The 25124-nt window shown below is 40.1% G+C and overlaps 1 protein-coding gene across 1 annotated transcript; it reads left to right on the forward strand.

Moving 5' to 3' along the window:
- Positions 1–3853: 3853 nt before the first annotated feature.
- On the forward strand, positions 3854–25124 carry tlr7 (toll-like receptor 7). Its single transcript, XM_028800827.2, has 2 exons — positions 3854–4188; positions 21800–25124. The coding sequence occupies exons 1-2, from the start codon at positions 4186–4188 to the stop codon at positions 24965–24967; spliced, it is 3171 nt and encodes a 1056-aa protein (XP_028656660.1). The 5' UTR covers positions 3854–4185; the 3' UTR covers positions 24968–25124.

Raw genomic sequence — 25124 nt, forward strand, 5'->3', positions numbered from 1 at the left:
ACAAATGAATTAACAAGAAGAAAATCCCAGCCGTCTCTCTTGGTCAAGCTTAACAGGTTCTGGATCCTGTCTTCTATGTGTGGTGGCTCATCCGCTAGCTCACCAGCCAAACAAAAGATGTGGTTCACAAATATCCATAAATGCAGCCTCACACCGTCTTGATCTACATTGCAATTGCTATGTTACTTCTCTAGTAGGTTGTGTACTTCTCAAACTCACCTTCCTACTTTAAACCCATCCATATAATTGAGCCAAGGCAGCTTTATTCCCCAGACATGGGTTACTTAGGGGGCAGACTCTTAACAAGTCTTGTGATTTTCTCCTCAAAGTTCTCACTGGTGGCCCCAGGACTCTTTAGAGCCCAAGTACAGAGTTAAAGGGGCCTCACATATTTGGCTGGTGTCTTTGGCCTCTACTACCCTAATAAAGCTGGTCTGTGAACTTGGCATTGGTAACAATCAGGATGATCAGGAAGACAAATAATTAAACATGAAAATTAATTCTGCATTATACTGGCAGCCAGCACTGGAGAAACATGTTCTGCCTTCTTTGTACCAGTCAGGAGATGAGTGGCTGAATTTTGGACCAGCTACAAAAGTGAATAGAAAGAAATGGAATAGTCAAGACGAGAAGGAATAAATGCATGAACAACAATCTATAGGTCCTTAAAAGAAAGCACAGACTGCAATTTGGAAATCTTCTTAAGTGGAAAGAATCTGCCTTTTACTGCCTAGTTTTTATGCCTATCTAATTTAAAAAGCTGATCAAAGCTGACACCACGTTTATGACATGGGTGCACACATTTGCTGATAGAGGCTCTAAGATGTTGGTTATACTGCTGATAAAATTTGGGGAATCAAATATAATAAATTCAATTTTATTTACATTTACCTGAAAAATGATGTTGATGTCCAATGCTTAACATCTACTAAACAAGTAGTGTGTGAACCTTGTACCCGGACACAGACAGATGCGGCGGTCAAAAGTTCCAAAAAATACAGACGTTTATTACACAACACACAATGACACAACAAACAATGCACAATTCAACAAACGGAGTTTTCTTTCTCTCGCTACTTCTTCTGCCACCACTCCTCCTTCGCAAGATCCCTCCTCTTCCACCCGACTCCGGCTCCCTGAGTGGAGTGAGGCAGCCTCTTTTATACAGTGCATCCAGAAAGTATTCACAGCGCATCACTTTTTCCACCTTTTGTTATGTTACAGCCTTATTCCAAAATGGATTAAACTCATTTTTTTCCTCAGAATTCTACACACAACACCCCATAATGACAACGTGAAAAAAGTTTACTTGAGGTTTTTGCAAAATTTTTAAAAATAAAAAAATTGAGAAAGCACATGTACATAAGTATTCACAGCTTTTGCCATGAAGCTCAAAATTGAGCTCAGGTGCATCCTGTTTCCCCTGATCATCCTTGAGATGTTTCTGCAGCTTAATTGGAGTCCACCTGTGGTAAATTCAGTTGATTGGACATGATTTGGAAAGGCACACACCTGTCTATATAAGGTCCCACAGTTGACAGTTCATGTCAGAGCACAAACCAAACATGAAGTCAAAGGAATTGTCTGTAGACCTTCGAGACAGGATTGTCTCGAGGCACAGATCTGGGGAAGGTTACAGAAAAATTTCTGCTGCTTTGAAGGTCCCAATGAGCACAGTGGCCTCCATCATCCGTAAGTGGAAGAAGTTCGAAACCACCAGGACTCTTCCTAGAGCTGGCCGGCCATCTAAACTGAGCAATCGGGGGAGAAGGGCCTTAGTCAAGGAGGTGACCAAGAACCTGATGGTCACTCTGTCAGAGCTCCAGAGGTCCTCTGTGGAGATGAGAACCTTCCAGAAGGACAACCATCTCTGCAGCCATCCACCAATCAGGCCTGTATGGTAGAGTGGCCAAACAGAAGCCACTCCTTAGTAAAAGGCACATGGCAGCCTGCCTGGAGTTTGCCAAAAGGCACCTGAAGGACTCTCAGACCATGAGAAAGAAAATTCTCTGGTATGATGAGACAAAGATTGAACTCTTTGGTGTGAATGCCAGGCGTCAGGTTTGGAGGAAACCAGGCACCGCTCATCACCAGGCCAATACCATCCCTACAGTGAAGCATGGTAGTCGCAGCATCATGCTGTGGGGATGTTTTTCAGTGGCAGGAACTGGGAGACTAGTCAGGATAAAGGGAAAGATGACTGCAGCAATGTACAGAGACATCCTGGATGAAAACCTGCTCCAGAGCGCTCTTGACCTCAGACTGGGGTGACGGTTCATCTTTCAGCAGGACAACGACCCTAAGCACACAGCCAAGATATCAAAGGAGTGACTTCAGGACAACTCTGTGAATGTCCTTGAGTGGCCCAGTCAGAGCCCAGACTTGAATCCGATCGAACATCTCTGGAGAGATCTTAAAATGGCTGTGCACCGACGCTTCCCATCCAACCTGATGGAGCTTGAGAGGTGCTGCAAAGAGGAATGGGCGAAACTGGCCAAGGATAGGTGTGCCAAGCTTGTGGCATCATATTCAAAAAGACTTGAGGCTGTAATTGCTGCCAAAGGTGCATCGACAAAGTATTGAGCAAAGGCTGTGAATACTTATGTACGTGTGATTTCTCAGTTTTTTTTGTTTTTAATAAATTTGCAAAAACCTCAAGTAAACTTTTTTCACATTGTCATTATGGGGTGTTGTGTGTGTAGAATTCTGAGGAAAAAAATGAATTGAATCCATTTTGGAATAAGGCTGTAACATAACAAAATGTGGAAAAAGTGATGCGCTGTGAATACTTTCCGGATGCACTGTACGTCACCCAGATGTGTTCCAGGTGCTCCCCAATTGACATCCGGCAGCACTTCCGGGTGTGGGAGAAGCACCGCATACCCAAGTTCCACGTTGCTCCACAGGGTTGGACTCCGCAGGTCTGTGGCCCCCATGCAATCCAGGGAGGCTGCCCTCTTGCGTTCCAGGGGAGATATTGCCCTTTTCCCAGTCCTTCCCTTCTCCTGGCATCCCAATGGGGCAAGGTCCCTGGATGTCTGTCACAAGTGTTTAATGATTCATCAGATTTAAATGGTGGCAGATACAATGGAGTGTCATCTGCATAACTATGGAAGGAAATGTTATATTTTTTTAAAAAGTGTACCTAATGGAAGCATATGCAATGAGAACAAAGCAGTGCCCAAAATGGAACCCTGAGGATCCTCACAGGTGATAAATGCTGAAGAAGAAGAAACGTCATCATCTTCCTTGAAAAAGTCCCATCTCTTAGGCAGGAAATGAGCAACTCTAAAGCAGTGCTTTGAATACCAACCATATCCATAAGAGGATGGAGTGAGCGATGGTATCAAAGGCTGCACAGGCTGAAAGTGCTTCAAGACATTGGAACTTAATCTTAGCTCAGAGGAATCATGGGTGGAAGGCAAAGCATTAGTTCTTATCATGCTAAATTCATCAGTTAAGAAGTTCTGGCATTTTTTGGTTTTCAGCAGTTACATTGGGATAAGTAGAAGGGCAACAGTTTAACACATGAATCTATTGAACTAAATAAGACTCTCGAAGAATGAGAACTTTTGGAGATGATGTCAGTAATATTCTGCCCTAATGGTTTTAACATATTTCTGATAATTAGCCCAACAGTAGTGGCCATTTATATAAGCACTGTGTTTACAACTCCAGTAAAACACAACCAATCAAAGTTCTTTAAGTAAGTGGCTGTTTCTATTTTCTAATAACAGCTGCAGTGTACTTTACCCAGTCTCCCCCATCTCTTTTATTATTCACCATGATTCCTATGCACCTGCACGCAAGGCCATGTGACTTTGAGCACTCTCTCAAAAGGCGTCACACAGCCTTGTTCTCATTATTCAGGCCAGAGGAAGTCAAAATTCTGAAGGGTTTTTACATCGTCAGGTTTAGGGAAGTAAAGGTCTGAATGTTCGCTTTCCAGCACTGCTGTGTTCAACCACACTCTCTATATTCAGAATTAAAGAAAAAAAATGTAAATGCTAAAGGTGTTTGGTTGTTTCATCTAAAACAAAGATCTTCAGTTCCATCAGCAGATAGTGGAGAGACATGGAATTGGCCACTTACTGCAAACGGGGTGAATGCTACTGAAATGCTTTAGAAAAGGAATGAAGCAAAGGAAAAGCAAAATATAAACGTTTTCATCAATCTACAGGAAAAATGGTAAGTGTCACTTCCTGATTTCTTTCAGCTGTTTCGCAGTTTTGGGTTTAAAAATATCTGCAAAATACTGCATAACACATTAATGTATCTAAAATACCAACTTTATGTTTTTCTATAGTTCAGAAACTCTTAAAAACTAAAAAAAGTAAAAATTTTAACTAAGTTTACAAAAAACTTTGGCAGGCATGATAAAACTGCATGCAGAACATCAGTAGATATTCAGTCCAATTCATACATGCGTACATACTGTGTACTCTCAAATCCACTTCTTCCAATGCAAGGATACTTGGGGTCAGAGCCAAAAAACTGGCAGCGCAGGGTGCCCGGAGAAAAACAGCCCTGGCCACACTGGTGGTGCCAGTTAAACTAAACTGCATGTCTTTGGAGATGTGGGAAGAAAATCCGTGTAAAGATGGGGAGAACATGCAAAAGATGCATAGATAGATAGATAGATAGATAGATAGATAGATAGATAGATAGATAGATAGATAGATAGATAGATAGATAGATAGATAGATAGATAGATAGATAGATAGATAGATAGATGAAGGGCACTATATAATAGATAGATAGATAGATAGATAGATAGATAGATAGATAGATAGATAGATAGATAGATAGATAGATAGATAGATAGATAGATAGATAGATAGATAGATAGATAGATGGATGAGCCAGGAACTAAGAACACACAACAGCAACAGAGAAAGTTGCAAAGTGCAATTGTGTTTTTCTTTCAAACATCTAAGTGCAAAAAAGTGCAGTGCTTCAATCAATAAAGAATTCAGTAAATAGTCATCAATAAAAACAAATGCCTTCGACCAAATTAAACTCCCATAAATTGAATGAAAACAACATCTACAAATGAAACCGTGTTGACTTCAGGTTCCCTTTTCTATGCCCACCTGTCTTTTCTTTCTCTGTCACCCCAGCTCACCCTAGCAGGTCTTCTCGGATGTCGGAGACGCCTCTTGCTGCAGTCCCCTTCTCCGACTCTTGTCCTGACTCCCTCCTTCAGCATTTCTTGGAACACTTGGAACTAGACTCCAACATTCTGGAGTCTAGTATCCCTAGAAGGCTGCTCAATCATTCCCCAGTCCTCTATGGTGCTCATTGTTAAACAATCTCACCCTGGAGTGGCATCTGCTCGGTCCTCAGTGGGGCCACTAACTGCCTTCGTCCTCCCCACTGTGATAACTGACACTCCTGATTATGCCTTTCCGTTCTTTTATTCTCAGTCTGATTGTGGTCCTCTTCACCATCCTGTTCAGGCTCCTTTCCAACTGATGAGGATGCAGGTGCCTTAGTCTCGCACCACAGAGCACTAATGAGTAAACTGGCCAAACCACACACAACTGCATGTGAAAGGTGCCAATCTTCCCATCAACACCCTGGGGCTGCTTTACCACACTACTGCTCGAACCTATGCAACTCCGTTATAACACCGCCACAAACCTCTGTCTCACAGGCTAAAAATATTTGGACACCCCTCCAAATTATTAAGCTCAGGTGTTTCATTGTTGAAAGGTATATAAGGTCAAGCACACAGCCATACAGTCTCCATTTACAGTAGAATTGGAAGTAGAAAGGGTCATACTGGAGAGCTCAGTGACTTTAACCGTGGCACTGTCATAGAAGGTGCCACAAGTCAACACTTGAAATTTCTGCTCTGCTAGATCTGCCCCAGTTAACTGTAAGTGCCATGATTGTGAAGTGGAAGCGTCCACGAGCAGCAGCAGCTTAGCCATAAAGTGGCAGACCACCAAACTCACAGAGCGGGGCTACTGAGTGCTGAAGGGCATACTGTAGCACGTAAAACTCATCTGTCCTCTGTGGCATCACTCTAAGTAGTGTTCCAAAGTGCCTCTGGAAGCAACATCAGCACAAGAAGTGAGAATCAGGAGCTTCATGAGATGGGTTTCCATGGTCATAGATAGGAAGGCACTATCTACTACAAACATAGATAGACATGAAGTGTGCTATAAAAAGAAGGATAGATAGATAGATAGATAGATAGATAGATAGATAGATAGATAGATAGATAGATAGATAGATAGATAGATAGATAGATTCTTATGAAAGACACCTTAAAATATAGATAGACAGATATAAAAGTCACTAAATAAAGGCACGCATAAGCAGTAAACAGATAGCGTAGATATGAAGAGCACTGTATAGGATTTATATATGGATGCTGATGTGGACTAAGTTGAACTGAGTCTGAGCTTACTCTGCACCAGCATACACAAATTAAATGCCACAAAATACAATTAAAGTGCCAATATTCAACAGAGAATAGATAAAAAAAAAAACAAATTTTCATAATAAATATTTCAGTACAATGTGAGCATACATATAATGCAAATACTGTGTGTATTACTTAAACATTTTAATCAGATAGTGAGAATGAAACATATATAATACAAAGACAACGTAAAGCAAACATCATAAATCAAAAGGTGAATAGGATAGCCACATTTCTAGAAGGGCTTCTCTTCCAGCATAGTCACACATGGTGAGGAGGAAAACTAAAAGACAGGAATTATTTCCAAATGTAATTTTGTAGTGTGGTCTTGTAGTCCTTGATTTCACACTACTATAGCGTCTGACTGATGCTATGATTGCGAATAGACTGTGTTGGGGTTGGATGCTGTCCTTTATAATGCCATGAGCCCGCCTGATAACTCTGGGATAATAAACATCATCTAGCGATGGAAGAGCTGTTCCTTAAATGTTTTGGGCAGTCCTGCCCATCTGCTGTAGGGCTTTGCTATCCTGTGCAGTGGAGTTACCAAACCAGACCATTTGTAAGAAGGATCTCAATAGTACCCCTTTAAAAGTGACCAAGGATTCTGGCTGGCATTTCAAATTCCTTTAGCCTGATCAGGAAGTGCAAACACTATTGAGATTTCTTTATCAATTAAATAGTTTTGAGGGATGAGATAAGATCCTCACTATTAGAAGTGGCAAGAAATTTAAAGGTTTTCATCTCTCCACCACTGCCTCACTGATTTAGATTTGACTAAATTGGATTAGATTAGATTAGATAAACTTCACTAATCCAATCGGGAAATTCAGATGCATACTGCAGCAGAAATATAAAAAAGGATACAAACAAATAATACAACCAACCAATAGATCAATTGATAAATGAATAAATAGAAGTAAATTAATAATGGTATATTGTGCAGATATTTTACAATGAAGTTATCAAGTAAATTGGGAGGAAGCACTAATTTACTTGATAGCACACTATGGTAGAATGAACCTGTAGCTAAAAATGCTTCAATAGAGAGTGTTCTGGTGGGGATGGAGGGGATTTTTCATGGTGGTTTTATCTGATAATAATAATAAGAAGAAGAAGAAGAAGAAGGACCATCAGGTTCCAAGAGCAATTGGACAAAGTCCCATGTAGAGTCAGCGTGAAAGAGATCCAGAAGATTGCACCCCATGGCCTGCATTCTTCAACAAGTCCTTAGCTGAACAACAAGCTGAATTCAAAGCCTGAGTGGTCTGGCAAATGCACCACTGTACTATAGAGCACTGAAAGGAGGGAATAATAATAATAATAATAATAATGCGGCACGGTGGCGCAGTGGGTAGCGCTGCTGCCTTGCAGTTGGGAGACCTGGGGACCCGGGTTCGCTTCCCGGGTCCTCCCTGCGTGGAGTTTGCATGTTCTCCCCGTGTCTGCATGGGTTTCCTCCGGGCGCTCCAGTTTCCTCCCACAGTCCAAAGACATGCAGGTTAGGTGGATTGGCGATTCTAAATTGGCCCTAGTGTGTGCTGGGTGTGTGGGTGTGTTTGTGTGTGTCCTGCGGTGGGTTGGCACCCTGCCCGGGATTGGTTCCTGTCTTGTGCCTTGTGTTGGCTGGGATTGGCTCCAGCAGACCCCCATGACCTTGTGTTCGGATTCAGCGGGTTGGAAAATGGATGGATGGATGGATAATAATAATAATAATAATAATAATAATCGGTATTACAGGAAAGACAGTGATGGGCGCCAACCAGGTGATCACATTTAGTTATCTAAACAAAAATAAACGAAAATAATGCTCCTTTAGCATCGTTGTCCTTGTGTTTGGGCTACAAAAGGGTACTGAAGATTGATTTGGCTTCTAGCCATAGGTCAGGGTCCAGCAGTTTGGGAGCTCCCTCCAGGGATTGGCTCTTGCCAAAAGGACCCCTCTTTCAGGGAAGACGGGGCTTTTATGTACAGTAAAACAGGAGGGGCGGAGTCAGTTGCTCATACTGGTAATTTCTTTGTGCCACAGGGAGAGAAGGAGGTGACAATGTTAGCGATACTTCAGCAGAGCCTACATAACTGGCACATGGAATCAAAAATAATCTATCCATTCAGACGAACTATTCTTGTTGTTAATATATCTGAGTTTGCTGTTGATATTCACTTCACTGCAAATATTTATACTATCTCTGTGTAATTGTTAGAATGTGGTAAGTAATACATAATGATCAATATTAAACCATTTACTTAACTTTACAGTTTATGCATTTTGAATTTTTGAATTTTATAGTGTCTAGCACTGTTGTCTCACAGCTCCAGAACACTGCGTTTGAGTCCTCCTCACTTCACTGTCTATGCAGAGTGTGCTCTCCTGTAGCTGTGTTTGGGTTTTTTTCCCCTTGTACATTGGCTTTCATTCCAAATCCCAAAGATATGCAGTTTAACTTCACTGGCAACTGGTCTGATGAGTGTGAGTGTGGTGTATGCCTTATGATGAACTGGTGCCCAGCCCAGTGCTGGTTCCTGCTTTCCATCCCAATGCCATTGGAACAGACTTTGACTCATTACCCAACCCTCCACCAACCACCTTGAACTGTTTGTTACATTTTATTTTAGTTGCTGCCCTTTACATTTCACACTTTTCACACTGCACTTTACAACCTAATATTAATGAATTCATATTTCACATGGTACTGAGCTGATTTAGCAGACATCTTAACAGACAATACCGATATGTGCAGTATACTGTACCAATATACTGTGCCAATCACAGACATCCCATACTGTAAAATATTAATTAGTGAATATTTGTAATTATAATCTATCTATCTATCTATCTATCTATCTATCTATCTATCTATCTATCTATCAGTTACTGTATATAATGCTTTTTCCTATCTATCTATCTATCTATCTATCTATCTATCTATCTATCTATCTATCTATCTATCTATCTAAGTTAAGCTCTATATGGCCAAAGTAAACATACATTAGAAACAAAAACCAAGTGCTGTCATGTGGAATGCTGGGGCGACAAAGCCGATGATATATTCAGCACAGTGAGGCAGTGACACTTATACACACAGAAAGTAATTTACAGGCAGGGTGGGACCCGTTTCGTTTATTTAAGTTCACACTACACTAGATTTAATAATAAGGGACTTTTGAGGTCAGATCATGTGAATGGCTCTCTTGAGACCCATTTTTTGTTCCACTTTTTTATGTTATTAAATTTGTCTGCATTTGCAGTTTTCAAGTTATTATTAATTTAGTATTTCTGTACAAAAAACACACACAATCTTTCTCCTTGCTTAGCTTTATCTAATTCAGTATTGTTTACTTCCTCTTTTATTTTGAGAAATACAAAAAAAAAATGAAATCGAGGAAGTGAATAGCGAACATTGTGTTATGCAGTAAATACAAAAATAGTAGCCTGGCAAAATCACAATAGTTATTTCTTCAGAACTATTGATGTCTTCCCCTTTTCCACTCAATGTTTTGTAAATGATTTGTTCTGATTCTTGGAAACAGCACATCTGAATGAAAAAAAAAATATTAGAAGATATTGCCAATCCAGCAGTGCAACACATACAGCTAAGCTACCAGGAAAGACAATCACATAAGAACCCATAAGTGAAACAAAAAGAAAAGGATTTTTTTACCAGTTGGTAGAACCACTTTCATATGTAAAATTAGGGAGGTTCCTCCATACCTTTATGGACCTGGCTTTGTGCGCCGTGACACAGTCATGCTGGAACAGCAATGCGCCTTCCCCAAACTGACTAAAATATCTGCATGCTGTAGCTTTGACAATAACCATCACTGGAACCGAGGGAACTAGTCCAAACCTGGAAAATAGACCCATAGCATTACCCTTTTGCCACCAAACTTTACAGTGTGCACTATGTAGCCCAGAAGGTAGTGTTCCTTTGACATCCTTCAAACCCAGATTTGTCCATCAGACAGTCAGATAGTCAAGTATGATTCGTCACTCCAGAAAACACATTTCCACTTCTCCAAAGTCCAATGGTGGCCACCACTTAAGTCACAGCTTGGCATTTGACATAGTAAACTTAGAATGATCGTGGAAACCCATCTCATGAAGCTCCTTATTCTCACTTCTTGTGCTGATGTTGCTTCCAGAGGCACTTTGGAACACTACTTAGAGTGATGCCACAGAGGACAGATGAGTTTTACGTGCTATGCCCTTCAGCACTCACTAGCCCCGCTCTGTGAGTTTGGTGGTCTGCCACTTTATGGCTAAGCTGCTGCTGCTCGTGGACGCTTCCACTTCACAATCATGGCACTTACAGTTGACTGGGGCAGATCTAGCAGAGCAGAAATTTCAAGTATTGACTTGTGGCACCTACTATGACAGTTCCACGGTTAAAGTCACTGAGCTCTCCAGTATGACCCTTTCTACTGTAAACGGAGACTGTATGGCCGTGTGCTTGACTTTATACACATGTTAACAATGAAACACCTGTGCTTAATCTATCAGTCCTATAATTTCTCAGTGTGACTGTGACTGCACATTTGTCTTAAGCCAAGTCAGAAAATTGAGCAATTCTTGTGTGTATCCATCCATCCATTTTCCAACCCGCTGAATCCAAACACAGGGTCACGGGGGTCTGCTGGAGCCAATCCCAGCCAACACAGGGCACAAGGCAGGAATCAATCCTGGGCAGGGCACCAATCCACCGCAGGACACACACACACACACCAAGGCCAATTTAGAATCACCAATCCACCTAACCTGCATGTCTTTTGACTGTGGGAGGAAACCAGAGCACCCGGAGGAAACTCACGCAGACACGGGGAGAACATGCAAACTCCACGCAGGGAGGACCCGGGAAGTGAACCCAGGTCTCTGTACTGCGAGGCAGCAGCGCTACCACTGCGCCACCGTGCCACCCTCTTGTGTGTAATTATTGTATTTACATATTTATTTACCTATTTATTAAGCTTCTGTATATAGTCAATCTAGTGCACTTCATGTCTATCTATCTATCTATCTATCTATCTATCTATCTATCTATCTATCTATCTATCTATCTATCTATCTATCTATCTAGTTCAGGATCACTGGGGACAAGTAACACTCCTGGCAGAACTAGAAAGCAGATATATGCCAAACCTGCAAGGGGTGTTAGAGTATTGTAGAAAAATGAACAAATATGCACTTAAAACAAACTCAAAAAAACAAAACAAAAAAAAAAAAAAAAACAAGGGGAGAAAGTGGCTGGGCTGGGATTTGAAAGAAGGACTTTGGGGTAGCAGCACCATATCTCACTAACACTAATCATCCCCATCATTATTATTACTATACATCCATTTTGCACTTCACTTATGTAGTTCAGGGTTGTATGGTGATGGTGATTATCATAGCAGCACCAAGGGTAGGGTAGGAGCCAAACCTAAAGAGTGTGCCAATCTGTTGTAGTCAATAATAACCTAATACTGAACATCTCACAACTACTTAATCCAGTTCAGGGTTTACAACAAAAGCATGTGTTACATGATTGTTGCTGTTAGCATTCATGATACAAATAACCATGCAGAATACATTTTAAACCAGTAAACGTCATGGTGTTCCAAGTGCTGTAAATCAATTAGGCTTCCTGCCTTAGTTGCATACAATTAATGTGTCATCATATTTATCGAGCAACATGTCACAAAGTTATTCTTACTCTGTAAACTGCAGATACTGATGCCACAATGGATTTATTCTGCACCTCTAGGTCCGCATTACTGTGGAAACCTATAATGGTTAACATGTTCTTTAGATACCTGGGATGATACTGTCAGAATTACACTTAAAGACTTTAAGCAGAATATACAGTATAAATATCAGTGTGGTGTAGTGGTTAAGATTTGGACTTCAATCTGTGAGACTGTGGGTTCAAATCCCACTACTGACACTGTGTGACCACGAGCAACTCACTTCACTTGCCTGTGCTCCTATTGGAAAAAACAAAAAGAAAAAAAATCAATTGTATCTCAGGTTGTCAGTTACCTTGGATAAATACATCTGTCAAATAATAAGTCATATACTGTAACTTGGCACACAGACAGTGCAGTGTTTGGTATGAAATTAAGATAGCAGCTTAACAGAAATATATGCACTGCTTGTTAGCGAAATAATTCAAAACCCTAAAACTAGCTAAGATTTTTTTTTAGCACAGTAAGATAAAACTAGGTCTAGAAGATAACACACAGTTTTAAACTGTCCAAGTCGGCACCTAAAGATGAGACTCTACAACAATTAAACAAAGCAGAAGATTAAATGTTCACTAATTACACAGATATGGAGAAATGTCCTCGGTCACCCCGTGTTTGCTGTAACAGCTGCAGTGTTTCAGATACTGATTTACTGAGGGCGGTTCGTTGCTCAGAAGTGAGCAGTTTTCACTAAGCTGGTGAATTAACCACACTGTTCTTTCAGCCTCACTAAACAACTTCCGAACATGTGTGAGTAACCAAACGTTTGACACTACAGACGGAGCTCTTATTACATTACAGTGATCCCTCGCTATATCGCGCTTCGCCTTTCGCGGCTTCACTCCATCGCGGATTTTATATGTAAGCATATTTAAATATATATCGCGGATTTTTCGCTGCTTCGCGGGTTTCTGCGGACAATGGGTCTTTTAATTTCTGGTACATGCTTCCTCAGTTGGTTTGCCCAGTTGATTTCATACAAGGGACGCTATTGTAAGATGGCTGAGAAGCTACCCAACTTACTTTCTCTCTCTCTCTCTCTCTTGCACTGACGTAGGGGGGTGTGAGCAGGGGGGCTGTGTGCAGCTGCTTCCTGAAGGACAGGCTGCACGGAGCTTCTCATACTTAAAAGCTCAAAGGGCACGTATTGATTTTTTTTTATCTGTCTCTAGCTATCTCTCTCTATCTCTCTCTCTCTGTCTTCCTGCTCCTGACAGAGGGGGTGTGAGCTGCCGCCTTCGACAGCTTTGTACCAGCGGTGCTTCGCATACTTAAAACCCAAAAAGCCCTATTGATTTTTTTTTTGACTGCTTGCTTTGCACTCCTTTGAAAAGGAAGATATGTTTGCATTCTTTTAATTGTGAGACAGAACTGTCATCTCTGTCTTGTCATGGAGCACAGTTTAAACTTTTGAAAAAGAGACAAATGTTTGTTTGCAGTGTTTGAATAACGTTCCTGTCTCTCTACAACCTCCTGTGTTTCTGCGCAAATCTGTGACCCAAGCATGACATTCTAAAAATAACCATATAAACATATGGTTTCTACTTCACGGATTTTCCTATTTCGCGGGTGGCTCTGGAACGCAACCCCCGCGATGGAGGAGGGATTACTGTACATGTAAAGCATACATTATGTGCCAATGACTTTTAACCACAGTAGTGCCACATTTCATAGATAGCTTTTAAAATTGGGCAAACAACAATGGGAATGGTGTTGAATAATCAGGACAGTAGTCGCAAACCATATTAACTGCAAAATGATTGTATGTACAACAATAATTTATTTAGTTTTAGTTAATGGCACGGTAGCATAGTGCTTTCCAGTCATGCCTCATTATTCCAGCCTTAAATAATTATTAAACATTTTTAATAATGTCAACAAAAGAAATGAGTCCACTGTTGACTTCAGAAAGAAATAACACAGTCACGCTCCAATGCACATCAACGGCTCCTCTGAGCAAACAGTTAGCAGCTTCAGGCTCCTTGGTGTCCACATCACCGACTGGTCCATCAATACCACTTGGCTTTAGCCTTTCCTGAGAAGGCTAAAGAGCTTTGGGGTGAGAACAAAAACATCAGTGAACTTTTACCACTGCAATACTGAACGTATCCCAACCAGAGGCATCATGGTGTGGTTTGATAACCTTACTTGCCAGGACTGCAAACTCTTCTGAAGGACTGTCTGTACAGCTTCTAAAATAATTGGGGCTGACCTTCTGCACTTTCATGCCATCCACTCGACCGGCTGTTGGAGGACAGCTGAAGACAGCAACCCTATTCATTCCCCGTTTTCACTTCTAGCTACCAGAGCCTCACCACTCACTCCACTGGCTTCAGGGGCAGATTCTTCCCGTAGGCCATAATGTCACTCAGCTCCCATTAACCTGGTCATACCTGCCCTGCACCTACTGTGTGCTGTACCCACCTGTTAGTTTATGTGTAATTAATGTATGTTACTTTTGTTTTAAATCTTATTTACTGTATTTAATTATGCATGCATTTATTTGTTTTCTGTATTTATTTATATATCACTGCTACTATGTGTGAAGGCTAGGGGGTACCAGTGAGCCCCAAAACACAAAGACAAAATACAGTCCCTGATTCAAATAAAGGGTTGTTTATTACAAGAATACTTTGTACACAATTAACAGGTCATTTTTCTCTTCCTCTATCACTCTTGCACTTTCTCTTTTCCCACCGCACTGCTCTCCTCCAGTCGAGTGTTGCCTTCCTTCCTCACAGATATGACTCTCACGGACCAGGCAGCGCGGTCTCTTTTACTGCGGACCCAGGAGTACTGCTAGAGGCATGATGTGGCCAGTTGGAAGCACCTCAGAGTCATAAGAAAGCCAGGGAGGCCCTCCACTAACAGCACCCTCTATCAGGGATTACTACAGGGCTGCAGCCCTGTGGGTGTCCCAACTGGGACTCTATATGAGGGGCACTGACACCTTTTAAAAGTGGGGGATTAACTGCTCCTTGCCGTCTTCTATTGCAAGTTCTTGTAGTCTTCAGGCATCCCAACCAGTACAGAAATGATCAGGTGTCTCGGCTGGGTATTGCCCCAATTAAGTCCATCTTCCCATTATGGCATCCCGGTCAGCTAAGGACTTTTATCTCCATTCAGGGCAGGACACCCAACTGTCCTCTGGGGTATTTACATGTGTCACAAAAATTTCACTATGCTCTCACAGTGTATGTAACAATAAAGATCTCTATTCCCAATCTAACATTGTAGTTCTAATATAAAGTACAAATAGACACTTGCTCTTTAAATTGCACTTCTGAGTAGCCCACAGTCCTTTAAAGAACCACTCACTGCTGCTGCACTAGCTACGATTCAAATGTGCCTGTGGCAGGCTTGCCATGTCTATAGGCTTCACTGCAGCAGGCTCTGAAGTTCCTCATTTACATGATGGAATACCAGCTCATAATGGTGGTGACTCTTCCCCAGGCTGATACAACTTGTCAGCACCTTTACAACATGTTTATTATATTAGGTTTTGAGGCGAGTTAACTACTTATTTCATTTTTGCATAACTGTGTCAACTAATGGGCAGCAGTGTCCCACCCATTCTAAATTGTCTAAACGTCTATATGAAGTTTAGACAGTTTTCCCATGATGTGTGGGTTTTCCTTCCTCTTTCCTAAACAAGTGTTTTAGGTTAATTGGTAATTCTAAATTAATCTTGTGTGACTTTGTACCACCTGGGGTTAGCTCTCATCTTGGACCCAATGCTGCCTCCCACAACACAACACTTGGACTAAGCAGGTTTCAGGATGTTGCATTTGTAAGAGGAATGTTAATAATAATAATAATTCATTGTATTATATAGTGCCTTTTCAATGCTCAATGGCAATATGACCAGGACTGATGTATTGTATCTAATGAAAACAACATTAATTTATCAGGAACACTTTAGTTTAGGTACTGCAACAATGCATCTATTACTCATTTCCTCTTATGTAACAAGACATTAGCAAAGGCTTCTTTGGTCTTCACAACACTTACTAGAAGAATTAAGTGAATAGGAACTGCAAGCTTTGTTGAGCTGAATAGCCGATACTTGTCAAGATTGTCCTAATGTTCTAATATTATAAAGCATCAGTAAACTGATTATTCATCTGTGCAATGTGACCTTCTAAAATAACATCACTTTCTAAGGGTCAGAAGATTCTTAAATGAGACATATGTCTATTGATATTGCATACTTCAATAACTGACTTGTGAGTCCTTCATATTCATAAGTCATTTTACCAGCATATCAAATGTCACACTGCACGGAGATGAATATCCTCGTTAGTGATGCTTTGTAAATGCCATTAACACCAAAAGAAGCCATTGCTGAGATCTCGTTCCATTAGAGTATATAAGTAATAGATCATTTTTTGCAGTACCTAAACTATAAGTGTTCTCGGTTTTTATAAGCAAACTGTGAAATTACAATGCAAGGATAAAAAAACAAAACATAATAGGCCTCTGGTGTCATTCGTACACAGCAAAAGGCACTTTGCATTTACTTTATAGTTTACCTCACATTTATTGTGCTCTAAAAGCTAGGTATTACCTATTTCAGGGGTGTCGAACTCCAGGCCTGGAGGGCAGCAGTAGCTGCAGGTTTTCATTCTAACCCTTTTTATAATAAGTGACCAGTTTTCACTGCTAATTAACTTCTTTTCTTTAGCCCTGTTTTTAAGGATTCAGCCCCCTGAATTGATTCTTTTCTTCATTAAATGACAGCCAAACAGAAATGAGATTTGAAACAAGCTGACAGATGACCAATTAAACTGGGGATTAAAACTCCAACCAATTTCAGTCCAACCAGTTTCTTAATGAGAAGCTGATTCTTGCTGTTAATTAAACCCGTCATTTCATTCCATCACCCTGCCCGGGATTGGTTCCTGCCTTGTGCCCTGTGTTGGCTGGGATTGGCTCCAGCAGACCCCCGTGACCCTGTGTTCGGATTCAGCGGGTTGGAAAATGGATGGATGGATGGATGGATTTCATTCCATGGCTTGTTGCTGCTTTCATTCGGCCACAGCAGACATTTCCAAAACTGTTGATTTTCTGTTTTACTAAGACCTTCACCTTTCTTTATTTCCACATATTGTGCGATGGGCACAGGTTAGCTGGTCATGTGGCGGCTTGTTTTGTGTCTCATTATTGTTTGGCTGCTAATTAAGGAAAAAGAGACAACTAAAGGGGTCTGAGTCACGTCAACTAAAACAAAGGCAAAAGAAGTTAATTAGCAGTTAATTTTTTATGGTTAGAATGAAAACCTGCATCCACTGCGGCCCTCCAGGCCTGGAGTTTGACACCCCTGACCTAGGTAATACCTAAAAGGTATCCATGAGGCATATGGTGTTTCATCACTCTGCAGCCCCATGCTGCTGCCTTTGTTTTGGTAGATGTTAGTATTAAGCAGAGTTTTCAAAGTTGTATATTTTAATTAATTGCAAGTAACATTGTTTTAACAGGGTATCAGATTATCGTAAAGGTAGCAGGAATTCTTTGCTATATAAATGATACAGGACAGACATCCTTCCTTCTACCAACCCATACCTAGAATACTACTGGACTGAGTGGCCTGCCCAAGCAATTTAGAAATGGGCTGGGCGAAAAACAAATTACATTTTCCAAAAATATATATATTTTTTGTACATACAGAACTTTCTTTGAGTATATCATGGAAAACTGTAAAAACTGGACTATGATAACTAAGTTTTGTTAGCTATAACCATTTAAACAATATTACTATTTACATTGGTCTTTCAGGTAGCTCGCTATCCATAAAATGGTGGCTCACTGTTTGCCACACTAGATGGAAGTGATATGTGACTCTGGCAGGTCTGGTGTTTTTATAGTTTTTTATAGGTTTTCCTGTAGCTGGTGCTGAAGCTGTCCTTTTACATAATGGAATACCCATACTGTGGGTGACTTAACCCAAGACTGATGCAACTTGTTAGCACTATTACATTTGTGAATTTCCCCCTGGGATTAATAAAGTATCTATCTATCTATCTATCTATCTATCTATCTATCTATCTATCTATCTATCTATCTATCTATCTATCTATCTATCTATCTATCTATCTATCTATCTATCATTATGTTTACATTTTTAAGGCAAGTTTACTACTTTTTTAGCTTTTGCACTACAGCGCCATCTGATGGAGGATGGGAAGGCAGTGCCCCACATCTCCTTAATGCAGAAATGGCATCCCTTTCTACTTGGTGGGAAGTCTGCCATACTTATCCACCTATACATACACATACAAATTCACTTTTCTTTTCCTTACCACTTTGACAACCCTTCACTCCCTGGTCTCTCTTCCACCTACTATTTCAACATTGCCCTGACTCACATCCTCCTTCCAAGTTCAGTTGGTTAGTGAGGAGGAGGTGATTATACATCTCATAATCTGGCTAATTCTAGTTTAATTCCTTTAAGTACATTCTTGGTCAGTATGCTGTTCTGGATGCTCTAGAGTCATCTTTCCAGAGCTTCCATTATTTTCCTGAGGTGCCACTGGGACCCAGAGCATCAGTCCATATGTAAAGAAACAGAGACTTCCCAGGTGGTTCGACGTCCCCTATGCACAGTTTAGCAGCAAGCTTCCATGTTGTACTAACTGAACTAAATGTCAGCAGTCTGAATGAAGAATGGAATCTGAAGAAGGGAGGAAAACATAAACTAGGAGAACAAAAATTGAGAGAAACAGGCTCAAGTCCAAAAATTTTAATTAGAGGAAGACATTCAAAAACCTGCAAAGCACTCGAACTAAGCCAAAAATGTAAACTGAAGGTCAAGGTCATAAAGAACAGAAAAATGTTTGTATCCACTAATCAGTTATAGTGAAAAGAAACAAACACCAGGGTTTTTTGGGTTGTATCCACAAGCTTGGACAAACCAGGAAGTGCATGATGCTGACGTTTTATACTGACATAGTAGTAGTGGTGTCATGCATTGCACACTCCTGGTAGTCCTGAAATGGCAGATATAAAAACAACTCTCTCAAAATTGTGGCACGCAGAAGAAAAACAAAATGGTGTCAAAACAGAACATGATTTAACTTCAATTATATTGAAACTTAAATTCTTCATATCAACACACAAATACAACCACTAAATTCTTTGGTCTCTAAACCCCCAAAAAATATATTTTAAATATTTATGTAACCAAGGACTAGTTGAAAAAAATTCTGACACTTTCACATTGCACATGGCCCCCTTGCCTCTATCTGTTGGACTGAGGAACATTCAACCCAAAATCACCAGGTTCCCACTGACCTGTTTAAATGTCTGTTTCCTAGAATAATTACAACTGTGGTATCTATCAGTAAACACAATAACTCGGCAAGTTGTCCAATGAATTTCCCTAGTGTACCTACATTTGGGTTAAATATTTATCACCTACAATTTAACTCAGGAATCCATCTTGTCTCATTTTAAGGGCATATCTCTTGTGAGAAAACAGTGATAGTTAAGGAGCCCAACTGGATTTAACTCTTTAGAGTACATGTTAAATACCACCATCCATTGATGTAGATAAGTGAGTGTGCCAAGTTTACCAGAGAATTGCATTGAAATGTAGAAACTTCATATACAATCAAAATATGAAATATGAATTCCTCTCGTAACTTGTGTGAATAAGAAGCTGGCTGTGAGCTAGTACATAGCTGCAAGTAGTTAGCTAACTAATATCATTTCCTTTTTCTACACAGTAGTGCAGTGGTTAGCGCTGCTGCTTTGAGGATCCAATGACCTGGGCTTGAATGTATAACCTACTTTAATAAAATTGGCAATATCGATTTCTTCGTAACTGTGTGCATAACATTAAACTGTTACGTAATAAGTAATATCTCCTGGTCACAGAAAATGATTGCACACAATGGTATATGATGGTGATCTGAATTTATGTGCCGTACTAGTATTAGTTGGTGCAACCTCAAAGTACGTGGTGCACAGGCTCAAGGTATCAAATAATTGGCACGGGATTGTAAGTGGTGCGCACAAAATAGTAAATGGTGTTCATGAGATAGTAACTAGTGCATACGGGATAGTAAGTTTTGAGCTTGAGATAGTAAATGGCATGCGTGAGACAGTAAAAGGTGCATACGGGATAGTAAGTGGTACACATGGGATAATAAGTGGTGTGCATAAGATAGTAAGTGGTGCGCTCAGGATAGTAAGTGGTGCACATAAGATAGTAAATGGTGCATGCAAGATAGTAAAAGGTGCATACAGGATAGTAAGTGGTACACATGAGATAGTAAGTGGTGTGTATGAGATAGTATGTGGTGCATACAAGATAGTAAGTGGTGTGCACGAGAAAGCAAGTGGTGCACATGGAATAGTAAGTGGTGCATAAGGGATAGTAAGAGGTGTGCATGAGATAGTAAATGGTACGATCAGGATAGTAAGTGGTGCACATGAGATAGTATGTGATGCATACGGGATAGAAAGTGGTGTGCACAAGATGGCAAGTGGTACATATGGGATAGTAAGTGGTGCGCATGAGATAGTATGTGGTGCATATGGGATAGTAAATTGTGTGCACAAGACAGCAAGTAGTGCACATAGGGTAGTAAGTGGTGCATACAGGATATTACAGTAAGTGGTGCACATGAGATAGTAAGAGGTGCATGCAGGATATTAAGTGGTGCACATTATATAGTAAGTGGTGCACAACAGATTGCTTCCCAGAAAAAAAAAATCACCACACCTCCTCAGGGGATCTATAAAATAAACATAGCAGACCTAGAGAAAGTCCAGAGAAGAGCAATTATGCTGATTTCAGTAATTTGTTCTTTTTTTAATTTATTAAAGGGGTTAATACAGTGGATCCAAGCTGTTTGCTTACATGGAGTTATTCAACTGGAACACAGAGTCTCAGATGGAAACATGTTAAGCGTAAATTTCACACAGATGTTCACATAAACCAATCTGCAGAGTCTCTCTCAAAGCATTAAACCAACCAGCTTGTTTTACTAATAACTTTGGCTTTTATACTTTCTCCAGCCTCACAGCTGACACATCTGTGCCCTACTGACGTGCATGCACTGTCTCTAGACAGCAGTGTTTACTCGCACATGCATGCACTTCTTGCTGATTGTCTCCTCCATGTGCATCCATTTGCCTCCCCTAGAGAAACCAATAGCAAGAATTCTATCCCACACTGACAAATGTGTACTCGCAGATAGAGCATCTCCCGCAAAGTGGCATCAGAAATAATCAAGACTGTACAAATGGCTGGTAGGCCTCCCAAACCGAATGCCTACTCAATAGCTGATCTACCTCACAAATGACACCTGCTGCATTACCAGTAAACAGATGGTACCATCAGCCACTGTAAGTATTTACCCGCTTGTTCTGATTTCTTCCCACTCTGAAATTCACTTGTTGCAATACGCGTTCAGTCACAGATACATTAGAGTTTTGTTTTCATTTTTCTGCCAAATATTTAAGTTTTTTATCCCTTACTACAGTGTGTTGTATGTGAATGATATGAGTCTTCTTCCACTTCATCTTTTTCCACTTCTCTATGAGGCTGATGCGCTTGATCAACCTTCTCCAAACAGCTCAGTCCTGCACCTCCTCCCCAGTCAGACCCTTTATCACTTTTTCTTTTTGCTTCCTTTTCAGGTTACCACAAGAAGCCTGCTCAGTTTAGGAACCTCTGTACTTCTATGCTTTTCTTTTACTCCAACATTTTTCTCAAAAATGTGGTATCCCAAAAGTCTTCCATGTGATGTATTGGTGGAAAATAATGGAACTATAGTCCTTGTTGAATGCAAGGATCGACAGCTCACTGAGATCCCTAAACAAATCCCTAAAAATGCAACAAATTTGACATTTACTACAAACCACATCTCCGAAATTTCTCAAAAGTCATTTCATGGACTGATGAACCTTACAGAGATAGATTTCAGATGCAACTGTGTTCCTATTAAAATAGGCCCTAAAAGTCATGTCTGTACCAAAGGATTGCATGTTCAAGAAGGAAGCTTTGCATATCTTCCTAATTTAAAATCTCTCTACTTAGACGGTAATCAGCTTTCACAGATTCCTCAAGGATTGCCACCCACTTTAACTTTGCTCAGTCTTGAAGTAAACAGCATTTCCTCCATTTATCAGAGAAATCTTTCAGAATTAACAAACTTGGAAAAATTATACCTGGGGAAAAACTGCTATTATCGTAATCCATGCAATGTTACATTTTACATTGAGACTGGGGCATTCAGTTCCTTGAACAGACTTTCTTTGTTGTCCCTGAAGTCCAATAATATCACCAGTGTTCCCCAGATGCTTCCACCCAATTTGAAGGAACTTTATCTATATAACAATGGAATTGAAAAAATATCTAAAACTGATTTTCAAAATCTGACAAGCCTGGAAGTGCTTGATTTGAGTGGAAACTGTCCGCGGTGCTTCAATGCTCCCTTCCCCTGCACTCCGTGTCCAAATGACAATCCACTCTTCATTCACCCTGAAGCCTTCAACTCTTTACGTAATCTCAGCATTTTACGTCTTCATAGTAACTCTCTTAAAAAAATAGAGAGTAAATGGTTTAATAAAATGACAGAATTAAAGATCTTGGATCTTTCATCTAATTTTCTGGCTGACGAAATAAGTGACGCACAATTTTTAAACACTCTGAAAAATCTTGAAGAGCTAGACCTTTCTTTCAACTACAAACAATCACAATATTCAGCATCCCTGAAACTTTCAGCAGACTTTTCCAGTCTAGTCTCACTCAGAGTACTACGAATTAAAGGATATGTGTTCAAACAATTATATGATGATGCCCTTAAACCACTAAAGCATCTTACAAAACTTGAAATCATTGATCTTGGTACAAACTTTATTAAACAGGCTGATCTGAACATTTTACAACATTTGAAAGCATTCAAAATAATAAATCTCTCTGAAAACAAAATTTCTCCTTCTGGTGAATCTCTAGCTAACTCATGTGCTGCAAGTCATTCTGATGTTAACCCTCTGGGTGCCACAGGACAGTACTATAACGGAGAAGTGCGAGAAATTCAATATTTCCAGTACGATGAATTTGCTCGCAGCTGCACTTCCAATGACAAAGAAGATGGATCTGTCATTCCACTTGTTAAAAAGGATTGCAGCACATTTGGAAAAACACTGGATTTAAGTCGGAACAACATATTTTTCATTGATACCACACAATTTCAAGAGCTCCATCAACTAAAATGCTTAAACCTCTCTGGGAATGCAATGAGTCAGACTCTGAACGGCTCTGAATTCACTTCTCTTTCCAACCTGGAGTATTTAGATTTCTCTTTCAATCGTATTGATTTGCTTTACTCCTCGGCATTTCAAGAACTAAAAAACTTGAAAATTCTGGATCTAAGTCATAATGACCATTATTTTGTGGCGGAGGGTGTTACACACATGCTGAACTTTACCAAAAGTCTGCCCTACCTGCAGAAGCTAATGCTAAACTACAATCTAATTTCCACGTCCACCAATACAGAGATGGAAAGTTCATCCCTAGAAATTTTGGAGTTTAAAGGAAATCGTTTAGATGTTTTATGGAAAGACGGGGACACAAGATTTAACAAATATTTCAGCAAGCTGTACAATGTGACATATCTTGATCTCTCCTATAACAGTCTTACTTTTATACCACAAATGGTCTTCAGTGGCTTGCCACCAAAATTACATGAATGGTACTTGAACAACAATGAATTACATGGTTTTAATTGGGGAGAACTTGAAAAACTACAACATTTAGAGATACTTGATCTGAGTAATAATAAACTAACCACTGTTCCTCGGGAGCTTTCTAACTGCACCAAAACTTTGCAGAAGTTCATTTTGCAAAAGAATCAGATCCCAAAGCTCACCAAACATTTCCTCAAAGATGCCAAAAGCCTGAGGTATCTTGACCTCAGTTTCAATGAGCTACAAAAAATTGAGCAATCCAGCTTCCCAGAAAATATTATCAATAACCTGGAAGTCTTGAAATTGAATGGAAATAAATTCATGTGCACTTGCGATACTATTTGGTTTGTCTTGTGGATTAACAAAACCTCAGTTAACATTCCTCGTCTGGCTACAGATGTCACTTGTGCAGCTCCTGGTACACAAAAAGGACGCAGTGTCATTTTTCTGGACCAACATACATGCCAAATGGATTCCATTTCACTTGTTCTACATATTTTAACAACGTTTCTCACTCTGATGTGTATCGTAACCTCAATTTCATGTCATCTTTTCTTTTGGGATGTATGGTACAGTTACCACTACTGTATTGCAAAATTAAATGGATATCATCCTATCATTTCAGAAAAAACTTGTTATGATGCTTACATTGCCTATGACAAGAAAGACCCTGAGGTTTCTGACTGGGTTTTAAATGAGTTGCTCTTCCACTTAGAAAATAAAGAGGACATCCATTTTCAATTATGTTTGGATGAAAGAGACTGGGTTCCTGGTCTACCACTTATAGATAACCTTTCTCAAAGCATACAAGTGAGCAGAAAAACAGTATTTTTGCTCACTAAAAAGTACATTTTGAGTGGAATCTTTAAGACCTCTTTCTACCTAGCACATCAACGGCTCATTGACGAGAAAGAAGACGTCATTATTCTGGTTTTTCTTGAAAAGGTTCGTCATAGTTCCAAATATGTAAAGCTTCGTAAAAGACTCTGCAGGGGTTCCATTTTAGAGTGGCCAAATAACCCTCAGGCCCAGGGATTTTTCTGGCAGTCTCTGAAGAGTGTTTTAGCTACAGATAACTACTCACAATATAACAAACTGTTTAAAGAATCCATTTAAGTTACATATTTCCAACTGACAACATATTGCTACATACACAAAATATCCAAACCCTTCCAACCCTTGCATTTATGACTTTCTGTATCTAATGTTATTATTATTTGTGTAACCTGTTGAAATGATCAATGACTTTAATATTTTTATCTTATTGGATTCA

Source organism: Erpetoichthys calabaricus, chromosome 4 (assembly GCF_900747795.2).
Source record: "Erpetoichthys calabaricus chromosome 4, fErpCal1.3, whole genome shotgun sequence".
Lineage (NCBI taxonomy): Eukaryota > Metazoa > Chordata > Cladistia > Polypteriformes > Polypteridae > Erpetoichthys > Erpetoichthys calabaricus.